This window comes from Oryctolagus cuniculus, chromosome 18, assembly GCF_964237555.1.
Source record: "Oryctolagus cuniculus chromosome 18, mOryCun1.1, whole genome shotgun sequence".
NCBI lineage: Eukaryota > Metazoa > Chordata > Mammalia > Lagomorpha > Leporidae > Oryctolagus > Oryctolagus cuniculus.
Genome location: NC_091449.1, coordinates 57,282,773 through 57,302,025, shown reverse-complemented (window position 1 = coordinate 57,302,025; position 19,253 = coordinate 57,282,773). Strand labels below are relative to the sequence as shown.

General features: G+C 56.8%; 1 protein-coding gene across 1 annotated transcript in view; it reads left to right on the top strand.

Moving 5' to 3' along the window:
* The window catches only part of FA2H (fatty acid 2-hydroxylase), a 50,880-nt gene that overhangs the window by 16,570 nt on the left and 15,057 nt on the right, over positions 1-19,253 (top strand). The window contains exon 2 of the mRNA XM_002711722.5: positions 12,358-12,450. Within this exon, the coding sequence (XP_002711768.2) occupies positions 12,358-12,450 (93 nt within the window). The remainder of the gene's footprint in view (positions 1-12,357; positions 12,451-19,253) is intronic.

Below are 19,253 nucleotides of genomic sequence, written 5' to 3'. Positions count from 1 at the left end.
ATATCCTGTAGTTAGGTATTACACAACAGAGCAGAATAAGTAACATGTTTGAGCCCAGTAGGCTATGACCGAGTGGCAGCCACAGATTTGGATGATGATGGCCAGGGGAGGCGTCATTAGAAGGCCTGGGTAGAGATGGACGTTGTGATGCCGCGAGTTGCTGGTTGGTATCCCACATCCCATAGCAGAGTTTCTGGGGTGAGTCCTGCCTCCACTTCCCATCCAGCTTCCTGCTAATGCACACCCAAGGAGGCAGCAGATCATGGCCCATGTACCTGGGTTTCTGCATCCACATGAGAGATATGGATGAAGTTCCTGGCTGCTGGCTTTGACCTGGTCCAGCCCTGGCTGTTAGGAGCATTTGGGGAAGATCTCTCTTGGTCTGTCTCTGCCTCTCTGTCACTCTGCCTTTTAAAAGACAGAGGCAGAGGCAGAGAGACAGAGACAGAGTTGTTGAGACCTAGTTGGCTGCAACTGCCAATCTGAAGCCAGGAGTTTCTTCCAGGTCTCCCACACGGGTACAGGGGCCCAAGGACTTGAGCCATCTTCCACTGATTCCCCAGGCCATAGCAGAGAGCTGGATTGGAAGTGGATCAGCCAGGACTCAAACCGGCACCCATATGGGATGCTGGCACTGCAGGCGGCAGCTTTACCCACTACACCACAACACCAGCCCTTCAAATAAATAAATCTTAATAAATAAAAAAAAGGGGGGACTGGGTAAAAAGCATTCCAGGCAGAAGGACCAGCAAGTGCAAAGGTGCTGAGGTTTGAAGAGGCCAAGGGAGGCTCTGGCATTGTTGGAGGGAGCTGGGGAGCAGGAAGTGGACAGAGGCCCTGTCTTGATGGGACTCACGGGTCATTGTCAAGTCTGTTCTGAGAGCAGTGGGCAGCTGCTGCAGGGTTTTTAGCGGAAGACTGAGGAAGTTGCTCTACATTTCAGTAGACAGTTTCAGCTGCCATTAGAGTATAATTGAAGGGGTCCGAAGCAGAAGCAGGAAGAGTTAAGAGGCCATTGCTGTCGTGCACGTGACGGGGGGTGGCCTGCACTGGGAGCCCGTGCGAATGGACAGATTTGGAGTTGGCTTGCACAGATCCTAGACTTTGCTGATGGATTAAACGTTGGCACAGAAGGAAAGAGAGGCTTTGACCTGAGCAATTGAGTGGTTTGGTTAATGGAGGTGATTAGCACTGGGGTGAGGGCCCAGGTTTGGGATGGAAGAATCCAAGTTGACTGGGCTGGAGGAGGTCTGAGATGCCAAGAGAACACCCAAGTCAAGATTTCAAGTATAGATGAGTCCAGAACCATGCTGTTCAATATGGTGGCCACTAGCCAAAAGGGGCCACTGAAATCAAATCAAAACAAAAAAATAGCCACATTTCCAGTGTTTAGTAGAACATGTGGCCCATGGCTACCCTACTGGACCTTGCAGAGGGAGGGCATTTTCATCATTGCAGAAAGTCCTGTGGCTCAGAGCCTTTCTCTAGGAGATGGTGGCCATCTACTCAGCTGGTTCCACTCTAGGGTGGCATCCCTGTGACAAATGGCTCCTTCTTGCCCTCCGTGCTCAGTGACACCAGAACATGTGTTCAGTGATGTCCCATACCTGTGGCCACATCAGCAGGCACTGACCACCCCTCCTCCCACTACCCTGGAGGACAGCTGGTCCCCTGAGGCTGAAGTACCACTGCAGTGACAGATGAGTATACAGCGTGGCATTGAACTTGGAGCATAGGCTGCAGTTCACCAGGCATCACAGTGCTAGGGCTCACCCTGCAGACTTTGCTAATTTCAGAAACATGCAATGGGTTTGGAAATCATCAGGCTAAATGAGAATGGAAAAGAGGGCATAGGCTTAAGATGGACAGACTTGTGTTCTAGAAATAACCATTACAACCACACAAGTCAGCATAAATATTCTCAATGATAAAGAGGGGGAGATTGCATGGCTGACCGGGAGAGGGGTAATTGTTTGACTCAATAAGAAGTAATAGGAATAAAGTAGATTCTTTAATATTGTTGTTGTTGTTTTGGATTCTTTTTTTTTTTTTACAAAACAGTTCAGACTATTTTTTGCAACTCAGTCATTTACAGTTTTGTAAACAATGGCAAGCATTTTATGTATTATTTTTCTTAAATTATTGAATGATAAAAGACAAACTTAGGAGCATTATTTCTGTATCTGGGATAAATGAGGTTATTAGCAAATCACTGACTTGCTCTGTCTTTGAAAAATAGCAAAGTAGAAGTCCAGGGAGGGTGACCCTGTGCAGACTGGGGTATTGCGTGGGAGCTCAGAAGTTTGTTTGCAATACAAGTTGATTGATGAGGGGACACTGCAGTCCGCGTGGCCTCAGTGTCTGTTCCTTGTGGTCCAGACGTCCGTTAGCACCTGAGGCGCCTTGCAGTCGGAGTCCTAGGGCCTGCAGTCTGGCCGTGGCCTCGGCAGGTCTAGGAAAGAATGCCACTGCGGACCTCAGGTACTGCAAGCTGCTGGCACTGCCCCCGGGTTTGGAACTCAGGGCCCTCCTGTCCTGCCGCTGCCTCAAGACGCAGGGGTTTGGTAAGAAGGACCCAGAAAGTGAGCCTGCAAGACCTCCTCCTGTCCACCCAGCCAAGCCCAGGCCACGTCCCCACCCACTGGACTACAGTGGGCCTTTTCCCCTGAGCCTATCCCACCCCCGCGTGGCTCAGGGCGTTCCTGGCAATGCTGCCCTGGACTGGGGCCACAGGCCAGAGAGCAGAAGATCCATGCGGGTGACGATGAGGTGCGGCAGGGTTCGGTAGAGAATCGAGTTGCTAGCCTGACAATTTCTGGGGGCACCCTGGTGAGTGTTGAGTGGGGATTTACTATTTATTTTATTGTTTTTTCATTTTATTTGAAAAGAGGAGAGACAGAGACTGAGAGAGTGACAGAAGAGAGATTTTCCTTGCACTGTTCCACTCCCCAAATGCCATAGCTGGGCCAACCAGGAGCCCAGAGCTGCAGCCAAGTCGCCCACGTGGATGGTCAGGACCCAAGTACGCGACTCCTCACATTATTGCCTCCCTCCCAGGGTGCGTGCATGTTAACGGGAAGCTGGATCAGAAGCAGAGGAGGCTGGCGCCGCGGCTCAACAGGCTAATCCTCCGCCTAGCGGTGCCAGCACACCGGGTTCTAGTCCCAGTCGGGGCGCCAGATTCTGTCCCAGTTGCCCCTCTTCCAGGCCAGCTCTCTGCTGTGGCCAGGGAGGGCAGTGGAGGATGGCCCAAGTGCTTGGGCCCTGCACCCGCATGGGAGACCAGGAGAAGCACCTGGCTCCTGGCTTTGGATCAGCGTGATGCGCCGGCCAGAATGTGGCGGCCATTGGAGGGTGAACCAACGGCAAAAGGAAGACCTTTCTCTCTCTCTCTCTCACTGTCCACTCTGCCTGTAAAAAAATAAAAAAATAAAAAATAAAAAAAGCACAGGAGCCGGGACTCGAGCCGGACACTCCGCCACGGGATGCAGGTGGCCCGGGTGGGATCTGCACCACTGCGCCCATACCTCGCCCGGTAATTTTGCACTTTGAAGCACTGGCTCCCTTTTCAGAGGTCCTGGAGTGTTCACCTGTGCTGGTTTCTGCTTCTGGCGACAAGGCTGTTGGCCATGGCATCAGAGGAGCCTCGTCTTGTGAGTACAAGGATTGCCAGTTCCTGTAAACGGAAGACAGGGGCCTAGAGGGCTGGGCCTGTCCCCTGTCCTGTCTTCATCTGCTGAGCGAAAGTTGGTCACACATTGGAGGTCACACATGGTTCTCTTTGATCCTTTCTTCCTCCTACCACGAATATAGGGATAGTGACTCTCAGAACTAATCACCTTGAGTGACCTTGGGCAGGGCACCAGGTGGGTGTGTTTTGGGGGTCCTGTGACTTGTCGCTTGCCACCTGTGGCTCCCCAGACCCCAAGACCTCACCCTTCTGTGGGGAGAGCTCAGCCTCTGCTGGTCCCGGGACTGAGGAAGGCCAAGGACAGCTTACTAGAGATGGGAGCAAGCCACTCCCACTCCCCCGCCTTCGTCCGAGCCAAAAGTTGCTGGCTTCCAAAAGCAGCCAGTTCCAAGACACTGGAAGACCAGGGTGGCCTAGCCGAAGAGGCTCTCAGTATAGATGCGGCTTCTGCCCACCCAGCTCCTTCATCTTCCTCCCATCTGCCCCTCCCCACCTGGAGCCCCGCCTCCTCTGTGCCTCTGTGGGGTGGGATGGAGGCTGCTGGACACAGGGCCCAGGGCACCATCTCGGTGCAGAGAAAGGGTTTTCAGGCACAACCCCAGCCAAGGGATAAAGGGCCATCTGTCCATCCCGCGGGCCCAGCCCCGGCTTTCCCGAACAGCATTCCTTTATGTGGGCCCCCACCCCCGCCGGCCGCACACACTGCCTCCTTTCAGGTCCTCTGGGCCCTGCTCGCTTGTGGGGCAGGGCCCAGGCTTTCTGTTGTTGTTCTCCAGCCCCCCCTCCCCACACACCCGCCCAGGCACCCTCCGAGCAAAGCCTCTCTAGGGAAGACGGGGCCTGGGGACTGAGGCAGGGACTTGGGGGGCGTCTGAGCGGGGCGATGGGGCACAGCCCTGGAAGTGGCCTCCTGTCTGGCCCTCCCACCGCTGTTTAACAGATCCTGCGTGAGTGCCCTCTGTTTCCCCGCCTGTGGAGTGCAGTGAGACCCAGGAGGGAACAACAGCCTTGGTGTGTGGCCTGCACCTCCACTCTGACGCTCCCACCCTCACAGACTCGACACCAGGGGCAGAGAACCAGTAGAAACCTGCGTCCACCGTCCCTCCTGCTCTCCAACCTGCTGCGTTCTCAAGCCAGTCCTTGCCGCCCTAAGCTGGAGGAGGAAGAGGGCTGGGGTCACCCTTCCTTGGAGTTGCTGGGCTCCGGCTCCCCTGGAGCCAGTGTATCCCCACCCTACCCAGGGCCTTGGTACGGCTGACACTGCAGGCCTGGCCCTGGGGGTGCGGCACAGGCCCTCCATCTAGATTCCCTGTTCTGAGACTTGCGGGGGCCTCACCCCAACCCCCCTTCCCTGGGAGGACTGCAAGGGGTCTCAGCATGGCCCACCAAAGGGGCTTCAAAAGAGTTTAGTGAAAATACATAGTATGGGGGAAAATGCATGGATTTAGATCTTTTGGCACCAAAATAAACGGATCTTTTATTTCCACTTTCCATAAACTTTTTTAACTACCCTCATATAGTCAGACATGTTGATTTGGTTCATAGAACTTGCTTGTTCTAAATGCAAATCAATTTTTAAAATCTGGAGACTTCACATTAAAATCTTGTGCTCTGGCTTTTCTTAGAAACCAGAAGGTCCCCTCCTCCCATAACCTGGCCTTTACCAGGGCTGTTTCCTGTCACAGGGCATGGCCCCTCTGTGCCACTGTAGGCCACTCACTCCATTCCTTGTGGCCTCCCTGATACCAAGGCCAAGTGACAGTGGCCATTGACACTGCCCTTGTTGAGTTTCTTTCTCCTCCATACCAATGCATGTAGCAAAAGGGAGCATCCTGGTTTTGTCTGGGTATTTAGTACCCATATTCTAAGGAAAATCCAAGCCGAGCATCTTTCTTTGCCGAAGGGAAGAATAGTCCTACGTGTTTGATAGACAAGCAAAACGCGTCCGTATTATGAATCATCCCCTTCCAGCTCTCTCGATGCTGTCACCAGCCTGACCTGTGAGGACAGAGCGGAAAGTTGGGGTGTCCCTGCCAGCCAAGAGCAACTGCTTGTTCTCAAAGGCAGAGCTTGAGGTCACACACCGAGTCGGTGATGAAGCCTGGTCTGGAACTGTGTCCTGGGCTGGAGCTGACTCGGAGGCTGGGACTGGACAGCGGCTCTGGGTTCTCTCCCTTCCAGGTGCCCCCTGAGCACCGCCTCTCCCAGGAGCTGGCGGGGGAACAACCACTAGGTGCTTTGTGTATTCGGGGCTGAAGGTGCTGGCCTTGGTGTGAGAGAACTGGCAGAGGAGAGTGCCCAGAGGAAGTGGGGGGGGGGGGGGCAGGACCGCTGCCCCAAGAGGGAGGCTGCAGTTCAGCGCCTCCTGGCCAACCAGGACTCGGCCTTGTGCTGGGAGAAGCGAGGCTGGTGCAGCTGCCTGGCAGGCTTTTCTCTCTGGTGGCCTCAGACTGCAGCTAGAAGGACCCAAGGGTCCAAGTGCCCTCCATGTACCACCACCGTATCGCCCTGCACGGCTCAGACTGGGCGGGGGGCCGCTCCCTGGCTGCTTGGTAGGGCACCTGTTGTCCACTGCCCCTATAAACACAGGCTGTGAAAGATACCAGGGGGGCTCTTTGCTCGCCAGGCCCGGGCTATCAGCCTCCACAGGGCACCCACCTGCTCGGGAACGTTTCCTTCTGCATTTGCTTGAGTGCCGCCGCTGTGCTGGGTTCCAGCACATTCCACTTGGGATTCCAGACGTGTCCATTCCACATGGACCGAGGCTCCATTCCAGCTTGGAGACAGTCAGCAGGGCTACGGGCCCAAGGAGAGGAGGTGCTTCCAGCCACGGTACCTGCCGTGAAAGTGTTCCCCCTACCCCATGGCAAGGTCAGGGCGCCAAGGCTACTGCGTGTCCCTCAGGTGGACTCTGTGAAAAAGCTGTCACATGCCCCAGGCAGGCTGGACAGCCCCTGTGTGGCCACCCTCATGCCAATTCTCTCAGTGACAGGTAGTACCCACCTGGCTATAAAATCCCTCACTGCCCTGGCCAAATACTGCAGTGTGTTCCATCCAGAGGCACCACCAACACAATGTCCTAACGCTGCAACAAAGGCATACGCTCAGATGTTTCACGTGGAGGTGCTTTTTGGTTTTTAAAGCTCTCTGGCTTCCTTCCAGGATCAGGGGAGTCTTTTAAATAATGCATTGTGGAAGTTTCCAAGAAACTTGTTTCAAAAGCTTGTCATGCTGGGGTTGTGCCCTAGTTCCCTGGAATGACCTTTAGACACTCCTGATTCATGGACGGTGTTGGCCCGTGGAATTCAAGGGTGAGCCTGGCTCGACCATAAAATGAACACCAGGGCCCGGACGCCTGGAAAGCAAGGGTTCAATCAGCCCGCGGGGCGTGCAGAGCGGTCGCTCCCAGCGAGACTCGGTTCATTCCACGCAGCCGCCGGAGGAGAATGGGAGTCTCCTTCAGGAAGGTCTTTGGTCCCATGCACAGAAGACTTTTAGGTTTCCTGGCATCTCATAGCCGACGTGACCTGAGAACATTGGGCAGTGGAAGACGCCCCACGGGGCATTTTACAGCACCTCAAGGTCTCCTGGCTCCAAGTGACGCCAGCTCTGCTCTCCTTGGAGTCTCCCCCTGCCTTGGAAGCGTGTCCAATCTCGTGATGATAACCTGGCTGCTGCCAGGGAGGGGTGTGGTCTCACGACACCACCCCAAAAGCACCTTGCTTCTAGGGGCACTCTGGGATTTATTTATCCAAAGTATCTCACTCGTGACATTTCTCCCGGGTGGCCCCAGGAACCTTGAGGCATGATTAAGCTGGGTCAGCCGGGTCGTGGGGAGGGCGGGAGGAGGCCATGCCTAGTCCCTTTCTCCGTGGCCTGCCCTCTTCATCCTCCCTCGATGCCAGGCGCCTGGCCGGGGCTGGACAGTGGCTCCCAGGAACCCCCGAGAAGGAGTCCCTGACTGCTGGGAGCTGAGGATGTCAGTGGGCAGCCAGGCTCTGGGCCCTAGCTGGCTCCTGTCCTGGTGCTTGGGAGCGAGGCAGAGGGCAGAGAGCATGGCGCCTCCCCTTGCCTCACTGGACTGCATTTGCACAAAAAAGCCTTCAAACTGCTCTTCCCAGTTTTAGCCAGCTTCCCTCATGAGCTGGATCTTCAGTCATTTTTGAAGTGAAACCTTAGCACTGGAACATGATGAACAGGTGGCCCACCTCCCATTTCGGGGCCCCATAGTCACAAACTCGAACCCAGAAAACAGCTATGTATGTATGGGTCATGCTCATAAAGCCCGCGTTTTGCTTAGTCATTGTCTGCACTCATATTTAAAAAAGGAACCCCTCTGTCTACGTCAATATAAACTCGCCAACTGCCGTTTCTCTGGCAGAACGGTCTTTTATTCTGAAAACACTTATTTCCTATGCATTTAGTGTTGACATTGCCTCTTGGGCATATGTTGCTTGCAGTCATTTTTTAAACAATTTTTATTTGGCAAAATAAAATGTTGCCAGGCTCCTATCAGCTTACGTGCATTCAGTTCTGCACGCGCCTGTCCTATATACTTGGCCAAAGGCCAGTGAGAAGCTTTGGCGTGGGTCTGGTTGGAATTTGGACCCTTATATCTTGACACTGCCCTCGCCTGCCCAGAGTGGCATTCTAAGAAGGCACAGTCCGTATGCCAGGGCAGCCCTGCCAGGCAGAGCTGTGTTTCCCCCCCCCACACACACACTGTCTGGAGGTGCTGAGCGATGAGCCTGCTCTATTCGACTCACATTCCCAAGGAGCGAGAGTCACGCCACACTTGTGGGCTCCAGTCCTAGCAGCCAGGCCCACATGGTAGTGTCTCGGGGCAGAGGCTCCCCTGCTAAGGCCCAGCATTGAAGCATGGCTCCGCCCTCAACCCTCAGGACCTGTGGCTGGAGCAGCTAGAATTTCTTTTTTTTTTTTTTCTTAAGATTTTATTTATTTATTTGAGAGGTAGGTAGAGTTACAAACAAAGAGGGGGAGACAGAGAGAAAGGTCTTCCATCTGCTGGTTCACTCTCCAAATGGTCATAACGGCCACAGCTGGGCTAATCCTAAGCCAGGAGCCAGGAGTTTCTTCCAGGTCTCCCATGTGGGTGCAGAGGCCCAAGCATTTGGGCCATCTTCCACTGCTTTTCCAGGCCATCAGCAGGGAACTGGATAGGAAATGGACCAGCTGGGACTCAAACTGGTGCCCATATGGGATGCCAGTGCCACAGGCAGATGCTTAACCTACTATGCCACAGCACTTGCACATCCAGCACATCTAAGGGTCCAACCACTGCAGCCACAGGAACAGGAAATGCTAATTCACAAGGTCCCTGCCCCATTGGCTTCTGGAACACCAGTGGACGAACAAGATAATTACCCCACCATTCGGAAAGCAGGGGCAAGACGTTATAAGGACCACTGTAGGCGGTGGGTCTTTGCATACATGGAAAATACGCTTTTTATGCAGTTGGAGAATGAAGAGCTTGTTTCTCACTAGAACAGTTAGGGGAGAAGAGCATGAGGGTAAAGAGAAGTGTCCCAAAGTCCTACGTCTAGCTTGACCCCTCAGCCGCAGGGGACTGCTCCCCGCTTCCGCTGCCTATGCCGGCTAATGAGAGCCGTAACTCCGCCTGCTTCCTACAGCCATGAGGAAGGTGATGGGGGATGGGGCTGGGTGCACAGCAAGCCTCTGTCTCCATCTCACACGGGGAGACGTGAGGACACAGCCGGTTGTCCCTGTGTGAGAGGGAGAAGCTCGTGTCAACCCAAGGAGCCGGGAAGCACGGGGTGGGGGGTTGGGGTGGGGGTGGGGGGGACTTCAGGGAAGCCCAGGAGAAGCAGAAGGCAGAGGATGACAGCGCATGCGCCTCCAGGAGCGCCCATTCCATTGGGATGGGGGAAGCTGGGATCCGAATCCCAGGGCAAGGGGCTGGAGAGAGAGGGCCGTCCCAGAGTCTGCGGAGCAGGTGCAGTGCAGGTGGATGGGGCTCCACTGCAGTGTGGAGAACTTGGCAAGAGGAAGGGACCAGGACCAGCGACCCTGACGGCTGGTCTTCCTGTCCCTGGTCATCTCCCTTGGGCTTTCCCTGTCTCCCACTGCCCTCCCTCTCCTCCCTGCGCCCAAAGCGTCCAGGGCCTCCTGCACGGCTTCTGTGTGGCCGCAGGTCTGCATCACTCTCTGGCCCACACCAGCTCTCTGTCCCTGTGGGCAGCACTGTTCTACTTAAAAAGCTTCAGGAGGCCATGAGCTGAGAGAGCTGCTGGAAGGGCCAGCGGTTGCTTGGTTCCCACAATCAGAACTCAGGAACTTCCCACGCAGGCAGTGCTGGGTCCTGTGTGGGCCCCCTCACAGCTGCCGTGGAAGAGGAGTGTGGCCAGCGGGCAGGCGAAGAGATTTCGCTGGGTCCCAAAGGGTCCTAGGGGAAGCAGATGGCAGGGGGCGGGAGTACCAGCTGTCCTTAGGTGGGGCTCAGGCTGCCCTGCAGGGGCAGAACCAGGAGTGATACCTGGAAGCGTGCAGGTGGCCCGCTGAACAGAAGGGACAGTTTTACAAGGACCAGAAGTGTGAGGTGCATGCCTGGTGCTAGGAGGTGGCAGTCAACATCGTCTCTGTCATGGCCAGCGATGGTTCAGGTGGGCATGCCCCAGGCAGGTCTGTGTCTGTCTCCCTGGGGGGTGTAGGACAAAAGCACTTAGTGATATTGTGCGTGGCAACCCCTTCCTGCTAAGACCAGAGGCAGATGGGGTTGCAATGAATGGAACTGGGGGTGCAGAGAAGGGGTAGATTTTCCCTAAAGAAAGACTTGGGGTGACCACAGTAAATTACCTCTCCTGCGGGACAGGCCAGTGACAGGCGGCACTCCCGGGTATTTTATTTTTTTATGTATTTGAAAGGCAGAGAGCTCCCATCTGCCGGTTCACTCCCCCAGATGCCTGCAGCAGCCAGGGCTGGCCCAGGTGGAAGCCGGGAGCCTGGAGCTCTGCCCAGATCTCTCACATGGATGGTAGGGGCCCAACCACGTCAGTTATCACTTGTCACCTCCAGGATGTGCATGAGCAAGGAACTAGAATCCCAAGTGGAGCCAGGACTCGAACCCAGCACCCTGGTATGCAATGAAAGTATCCCAGGCAGTGTTGTAACTGTAGCAGCAAATGCCTGCCCCAACTCTGGGGTATTTTGAGGGTAAAATAGAATCAGAAGGAACAAGATGACGGAGTGACCAACATGGGGAAAAGGGAGGACATATAAATGGATACTTAAGGAGTTTCAGTGCAAGACGCGCTATGAAATTCATTCTCTTTGTCCTCAAGAAAGCATGAGATGCTTTAAAAAAAATCAGGTATGAGCTTGATGACACGAAATAAATGTACCAAGGACATGGCAGGACAGGACCATGACAGCCTACCTTTATCTGGGATACATGATGGGTCTCCCTAGGAAGGCCAACCTGGTCACTGTCACCATCAGTTTCATTTAGAAACAAAAACGTAAGCATCATGACAGTATAACTTCAAGTGAGAGCCTGCCATTGTGATGTAGCAGGTAAAGCCACTGCCTGCGGGGCCAGCATCCCGTGTGGGTGCCGGTTAGTGTCCAGCTGCTCCACTTCTGATCCAGCTCCCTGCTAATGGCCTGGGAAAAGCAGCAGGAAGATGGCCCAAGTGTTCGGGCCCCTGCACCCATGTGGGAGACCTGGATGAAGCTCCTGGCTTCTGGCTCCTGGCTTCAGACTGGCCCTGGCTCCCGACTTCAATGTGGAAAGTGAACCAGCAGATGGAAGACCTCTGTCTCTGTCCCTCTCCCTCTGTAACTCTGATTTCAAGAATGGCAAATTTTAGAAAAAAGGAACCTCAAATGACTCCTCATCCCAGTCCCCTCTACCTCTTGCCAATACCCAGCTTCCAGGGGCCTCTGGGTGGCCAGCAGCACCCTGATTTCCTTCCGTCTCAGGGGGCAGGCACCGTTGGTGAGCTTTCTCCTACGGGGAAGTGTGAGTTTCACCTCCGTGCCAGCCTGTTCTCCCTGGCCTCACCCCGTGTGACGTCAGGGCTGGCTGGGGCTGTGTGATTTTCCCAGCACATTCCATTTCCTTCCAACTTTACCTCTTTGCAGTTCGATTTGACCTTGAGCTTACTAGGGCACTCCTCTACCAGTTCCATGTGGGGCTGCTGGCGGGACAGGCTCTGTCCCTCCCTGCTGCCTTGCCCGCTGTGTGCACCTTGAGGCCACCGCCATGGCCACAGGACCTCCTGAACAACCAGGGAGAGAGGGAGGGAGGCAGGGTAGACACCAGGCGTGGGTGATGCCCACCCTGTGACTCCCTTTGCCCGACACCTGCCAGGGGTCTGGAGGGACCTGGCAGGGACCCCTCAGCCGCTCTTGTTTCCCGACACTCACTCCCTCTCCCCAATCTTTTGCCTCTTTTCTTTTTGTAGGAGTTTGTTTTCTAAGCGAGAGGAAAAGTACAGAGAAGAATGACCCCCACATCAGTGTCCCTCTGCTTTCAAATAGTGCTCAGTGCCCTTGAATTCCACCCACCTGCCCCACCCACAGGGCTCCCCAGGGCTCCTGGCTGCTTCCTCACCCGTCCGGGAGCTCAGAGCTCGGTTCCCTTCCCACCCTGCTATAAGTGACCCTCTCGTGTCTTCTCTTTTCAGGGTTCCCTGGAGAAAGAGGCTGCAGACTTGGTAGAAACTCAGAAGACAGACCCAGCTCTCGAACCAAGGTTCAAAGTGGTGGATTGGGACAAGGTAGCTGGCGTGGGATGGAGGAGGGGTGACTGACAATTAACGACCGCTGGGACAAGGAGTGCGTGTGTGGAGCCAGAGGCCGGGGGGACTCACAACAGGAAGATGAGGGGAGAGGCAGCAGGTGCCCCAGCTCACAAGCGGGGACCTGGGGCAGCAAACCCATGCCGAGGTTGTGGGGGCGCCTCGTTGGTGGACAGCGGGGGTACAGCACACAAGGAGGTCTCTCTTTGCCCAGAGCCAGCCTTTCAGATAACCCTGGAGGAATAGAAGTCTCCTACCAGGACTCCCAGAGCTGAGGAGGGGACAGTGGCAGGGGCAGTGGACCCCGACTTGCGCAGTACAGCCTAGGCACCAGGCAGAGCTGCCCTCAGCATGCGATCGCCTGAGTCACTGATGGCTACAGGGCAGGGAGCCCGCACAGGTGTGCAGGGAACAGGTGATGGCAAACTCTCTTGGTGTCTGGAGGCCGGCACCTTGCTGTGGTCAGGCAGATGCCGGTGGTGGGGGAGATGAGATCTGGAGGTGCTGAGCAGTCGCTGATGGAGGCACAGCCCCCAGCTAGGGAGCCAGGGGAGGAGGCATTGCCTGGGGGTTCTGGAGGGGACCAGGCCTGGACGCTGCTTCGCTGCAGTGTGGGGCACAGGATTGCCTATGCATGGTCATGGTGCTATTTCCTCTTGGTGCAGATGAAAATGCCTGGCCTGTGCGCTGCAGACAGAAGCTAGCAGGGCAGGCCCCTCCCCCAGGGCCAGCAACCCCCATCCGCACCCCCTGAGTGCTCACGACAATGTGAGCAAGTGCCGGCAGGCAGCGTGCCCAGGGGACACAGGCGACCACGGGAGATGGGATAGGTAACAGCTTGCCGGGCCTTTTGGCCAGGACTTTTGAACCCTGACCTCGGGGCTCAGAGATGGCACCTGTCACGTAGGTGAGCCTTCAGTCCACAGAAAAGACGCCTGTGGGCTTCCACCTAGGCTGGGAGAAGGTATTCTGTGGCCACCCCCTCCAGGGAGGCGTGACAGTGGAAGGAAGGCCAGTGAGAAGAAAGACTGGCTGCAGCCCACAGCAGGCCTCCTGCTGGCTCCCTGGAATCTGGTCTCCGGGCCTCAACCCTCAGCACAGCCACACTTGCTCATGGGGACACTCACCCAGGCCAGGCATGGGGGTGGGGGTCTTGGTACAGAAGGAAGACTTCTCTGGATGCTTCGGGGGACTTGTGCTTGGAGGACCAAAAGGACAGCAGCTTGGGTAGTTCACAGACCCTGGGAGCTGAGCAAGACAGGCAGGCCCCTCCCCCAGGGCCAGTAACCCCATCCACGCCCCCTGAGTGCTTGCCCTGAGGCAGCAGGAGCTTTGAGGGTCCAGCAAATGAGCATGGGACCAGAGGGAGCTGCAGCGGGTCCCAGCCCAGGGAAGGAGTGCAGAGAGGGGCCAGCACCTGTGGGCATGGCTGAGGGCGTGGACGCTGGAAAGAAGTTCTCTAAAGAAAAATCTGGCCCAGGCTGGACACATGAGGCAGGCACAGGGGGCAGGAAAGACCACCCAGGTGGGGAGGGGACCTGCTCTGGGAAGGGTCCCTGAGCTGTGGGTCAAGGCTCACCCTAGCCTGTCACCGTGTGAGGCCAGGGGTGGGTCAAGTCCATCCAGGCTGACTGCCATCACCTGTACCCCAGGGAGACAGCCTCGGAGGGGAAGACGGGCACCTCCTCCCCAGAGCCTGCTCCCGGCTTAGCCTGACCGGGGCCGGCTTAGCCTGACCGGGGAGCTGGTGCCAGACGCCAGGCCTTTCTTAGATTCCCCTTGCACTCACTCTCTTCCTTCTCCCCCCTTCCTCTCGTGTCCCTGGCCTGGCTGGGCCTCCTCCAGGCCAGGAGTCGTCGCCAACCTGGGCTGTCCGGGAGCTCCTTTAGGACCCTGTGAAAAGCCAGCTCAGGGAGGCAAGGGTCGGAGGGGCTTTGCCGGTTTCTTCTCCATTTTTGTTTTCTCAAAAGGGTTCTGGTCCCGGCTCATCCACAAGGTCCGTGCACCCTTTGGGAGGGAGCGGAGGGGCTGAGAGCAGGTGGGCACAGGACTCCCCTAAGCCCTGCTCCTGATCCTTACCCAGCAGGACTGAGGAGGCCATGGTGGGAGGGGGTCTCGTAGGACAGACCTTGAGGAGCGGTGGAGAGAGGCCCACAGGCAGAAGCTTTTCCCAGCTGGGGGTCCGCAGGCCCCAGGCGGGTTTGCACATCTGGTCCTGAAATTGAGGGTTTGCCAAAGGGAACTCTTTATGCTTTGTGTTCAAGGTGAGTCCTTGGGTCTGCGGAGGAAGGGAGCCTTGAGCTACCAACCTTCCCCGGCCGCAGCAGCCAGGGCCAGCATAGGCCATGCTGGAGAGAGTGAGGGGAAACAGGTGGGGATGCTGGGCCCAGGGAGAAGGGGAGGCCAGCAGGGAGGGGCAGGAGGCCAGGGTGGGTGCGTGGCACCGGGTTAAGACGCAGCTGGGGGCATTCACATCCCGTGTCAGAGGGCCTGGTTCGAGCCCAGGCTCCACTTCCAGTTCTGGAATTCCTGCTATTACAGTAGTGCTGGCTCGAGCACTTGGGTTCTTCTACCTACGTGGGAGACCTAGAGTGACTTGGCCCAGTCCTGGCTGTTATGGGCATTTATGGAGTGAGCTGGTAGATAAGTATACCGTATCTTTCTCTCTTTCTCTGTCTGCCTCTTAAATAAATAAATTAATAGCAAGAAGCAAGTCCAGCTGCCCAGCCTGCTCAGAGGTGAGACACAGTCTGGCTCAGGCCCTGCGTGGAATTTTACTGGAAGAATGTCTAAATCATCCCTTTGATCATCCGGCCAAGCAGGACCGGGGCTTCCTTCAGGGACAAGAAGCCGGGTTGTGGCTCCTCACCCTGCGTGCCTCTCTCCCTGCTTTCTGGAACCCAGCTGTCCTGGAGCTTGAGCCGGTTTGGTGGCCGGAGCTGCCCACTGCTCTTGGTGTCTGGGTACACGCCTGCTCCTTTTGGGCGCTTGGCTGTGTCCCTCTCAGAGCCCTCCCTTGGGCACCCTCTCCACCACCCTCCCCGTTTGGGGAAGCAGCTCAGGGAGCGAAGGAAACAAGAGCCACGGAGGGGTCTGCAGGAGTTCCCTGCCAGTTGCCTCGGGCAGTACAGCTGGCACCAAATCCACACTGCTCCTAGGGAGCAGTTACTGGTGCCAAGCACTTTGGATCATTTATTATCTGACTTGAGCCTGCCAACAGCATAAAGATTACAGTTGTCCTGAGTGAACTGATGGGAAAGAGCTTCTATCTCCCACCCAGAGTCACCTGGCGGGGACCTTAGTGGTCCAGCTGATGGTACCCGCTGAGCCTGCCTCTCCACCACTGCGCCCCTCTGCACATCCTGGAACCCTGATGGTTGGCCAAGCACGAGCCCCTGAGGCCCGTGTCTGGAGAGGCGGTAGCAGGAGGGAGGCGGGAGGCTGAGCAGGCGCTGGAGGTGTCTCCAAAACCCAGCCACATCCTCTCCTCTAACTGCCAGAAGCGCCAGCCAGATTACAGCATAACCGGCTCTCTTCCAGCATCTTCAGGCTGCCGGTGGGTGTGGCTGCCCTCTTCTCTCTAAGACAGGGAGGCTGTCAGCCAGGTGTGTCACAAAACGCAATGCAGTGGTCCACTCAACCCCCTGCCTCTCACCCGGCACACACAAAAAACCCTCGAGATCAGGGGCTGCTCAGTGGACCTGAGCTTGTCCCAGGTGGACCCCACGGGGTGGGCCTGCAGCCCCCTGCAGAGCCACCGGAAGCCCCACCTTGCTGACCCCACTGACCCCTGCCCCAGACTCAGCCCCAGGCTCCTAAAAGCCTCTGTGCTGAGGAGGTCACAGCCACGGGGACCTGACTGTGCTGAGTTAAGGCCTCCAGGCCAGATGGAAAGAACCCCGGGTCTAGGCTGGACGCCTCCAGCCCTCAGTCTTCTCATCTGTGAAATGAAGCTGCCACAGCCCCCACCTGGCAAAGTCAGGGGCAAGAAGTGGGAGGGGCACTCGTGCAGAGCATCTTGTCCTCACTGCCCGCCCCCAGAGTCCATCCTCCGCCTCCCTGGCTCAGAGAGCTGCCCTGGAGCTATGTGCTCTGGGCTCCACGGACATTTCTTTAAACCATTGTCCTGGCCGATGTTGGCGGTGGGAGGGACTGCTGGCACCAGCCGCTGCCCGGCTCCCACATTCCCCTCCACTGTTGGAGAGAAACAGACTCAGCCCGGTGGCTCCCTGACCTGGGCTGCCCCGGGACCACGTCCTGGGCCACCTGGGCCTTGTGCTGTGCAGCAAAAGGGGACCTGGGGGGTGGGGGGGGCAGAGGAGGCTCCCTCCCCACCCTGGCAGCGGTCCCTCCGCCCACCCTGGGGGCAGCGGGCTGCCCTTTCCCCCTGCTGGCTCAGGCGCTGCCTCAGCTGCATTCCTGGCATAGCCTGAGAGGCCCTCCCCCACCCCTCCCCACTGGGGCAGGGCCAGAGCTGGGGGGAGGGGTACGGGGCCCACGCCCACCGCCCACCATAAGGTGCGTTGGCCAAATCACCCCGACTTGCATCTGCCTCCCCGGGGCCTATTCCTGTGGTCTCTGGATCACCAAAGGCCCCACCCCCAGCCTCTACAAGCTGCCCACTACAAAGCGGTTTCTGGGTACATCTCACCTTCATCCACACGGTCTGGATTTAGCTATAGGTTCCCCTGCTGTAAAGGGAGGGGGAACTGGAGGCGTGGTCCCCCTGCCCCTCCCCCCAGAGCTTGGCTGGTGCCTTGCCTGAGTCCCCCAAGCTTTAGGAAGCTCTAGAGGGAGGGGCCCAGACCAGGAGCCAAGGGGTCCTCCTGGTGAAGAGTAGGACGTGAAACTGACCTCGAGCCGCTTCCCACCTGGCTGGATCCGGAGCAGTCCCATCCTTCCTGCCGAAAGCCAGTTCGCTGCCAGCTGCCCTGTTGAAAATGGCTAGCATGTGGGAGGTGGGTGCACCAGCTGAGGCTCTCCGTCCATGGCCAGGACTCGAGGAGAGTTGAGAAAGGACATCAGTCAGTGCAGGTCCGCCTATTGCAAGATCAAGGTCAAGCCCTCAGGGGGACGCCCCAACTTTGGGAAATTGTGTGGAGGCTTCTATGAGCCGAGGGAAGGGCAAGGAGAGGGTCCTACTGAAACCAGCCAGCCGCCTCTGGAGAGCCCATGAACCTGGGCCTTGGTATTCTCATCCATAAAATGGGGAGGAGGTCAACAGGCCCAGATTCCAGGGAGGGCTCACATCCCAGGAAGAGCAGACCCGAGGCCTCTGATGACGGGCAGGAATTTTGCAGGGGAGGAGGTGGAGCAAAACCTGCCTGGAATCCCCCCAGAGTGGTCCTCCCAGGGCAGCGAGGAGGGCTGCCTCCCAGAGCTCAGTCTGGAGGCCCTGCAAAGCCACGGGCAGGCCACTGGCAGCCACGGGACTGGCCCTACACAGCGAGCTCGTCGTTTGTACGACTGGCCCACACCTGCTCTTCTGCCCAAGTGCTTGGGCTCTGCACCCGCATGGGAGACCAGGAAGAAGCACCTGGCCCCTGGCTTCAGATCGGCACAGTTCCTGCCGTAGCGGCCATTTGGGGGGTGAACCAACAGAAGGAAGGCCTTTCTCTCTGTCTGTCTCACTGTCTATAACTCTACCTGTCAAATAAATAATAAAAAAGAAGAAGCAGCTAAAAATAAATAGAGGAAGTAATATAGAATATTTTTAAATATTTGAGGCAAGAAAGGAAGGGAGGACCAGAGGAGACAGACAGAAAACAGCAGGAGGTAGACCTATGCTGATACTGAATGTAAATAGTGTAAACACGCCAATCCAAGGAGACTGGCCCAGTAGGAAGCAAGACCCAGCTGTGTGCTGTCTACAAGAGATGCACTTGAAACGTAAACACATACACAGGGTGGAAGTAAAAGGGTGGAAAAAAACAGGCCCTGCCAATGCCAGGCTTCAGAAAGCTGTGCAGCTCTCGTGACATCAAAGCGGACTTCGGAACAGTACCAGGGCCACGATGGCGATTTCCCAGTGGTCAAGGGGCCACCTCGTCAGGAAGACATGACTGGGCAACCTCAGGCAGCTCAGCCACCCTGTGTCCCCACCTGCGGTGTGGCGGTAACTGCAGGGCCCACCCGGGTAGGTGTGCGGTGAGGAGTGATTGATTTAACATGTGGAAAGTGTTCAGAACCGCGCTTGGCATCCTAACAAGTGCTCTGTGTCGGTGCTCAGAGTTACTGCAACTGGGCCAAAGCTTAAAGCTCTGCCTGTGACCCTGGTCCAGCTTCCTTGGAGGTGGGGCTCTGCAGGCTGCTGCGAGATAAGCTGTAAACACGGCTGCTGCCTGGTTCCTCGAGCTGCTTTTCCTGGTGCAGGTGGCAAGGTGGGGTGTGTGTCTGTGTGTGTGCACGCACGCACATGTGTGCATGAGTGTACATTTAGAGATCTAGGGTGGAGAAACAGGAGGAATGAGACAGCATGCATCCCATGAGGCCACCTGCTGCTGAACCCAAGGGGTGAGGTCAAGGAGCCTGGGATCAGAAAGGGAGCAGCAAGTGGGCGGGGTTTGGACAGCTGCCTCTTTGACTGGTGCCAGGGCGGGATGGCTCCGGGCTGACCTGGGTCATCTTCCAGCCTGAGAAGCAGGAAGTGGTCCCCTCCCCCTGCCTCAGGAAGGCAGCCAGCACCAGGGACCTGCCAGGTGCACACGGCAGGAGCCACAACCTTCCCCACTTGACACAGTTACAGGAGAATGCCCAGGACCTTGTTTGCTTGCGCCAGGACC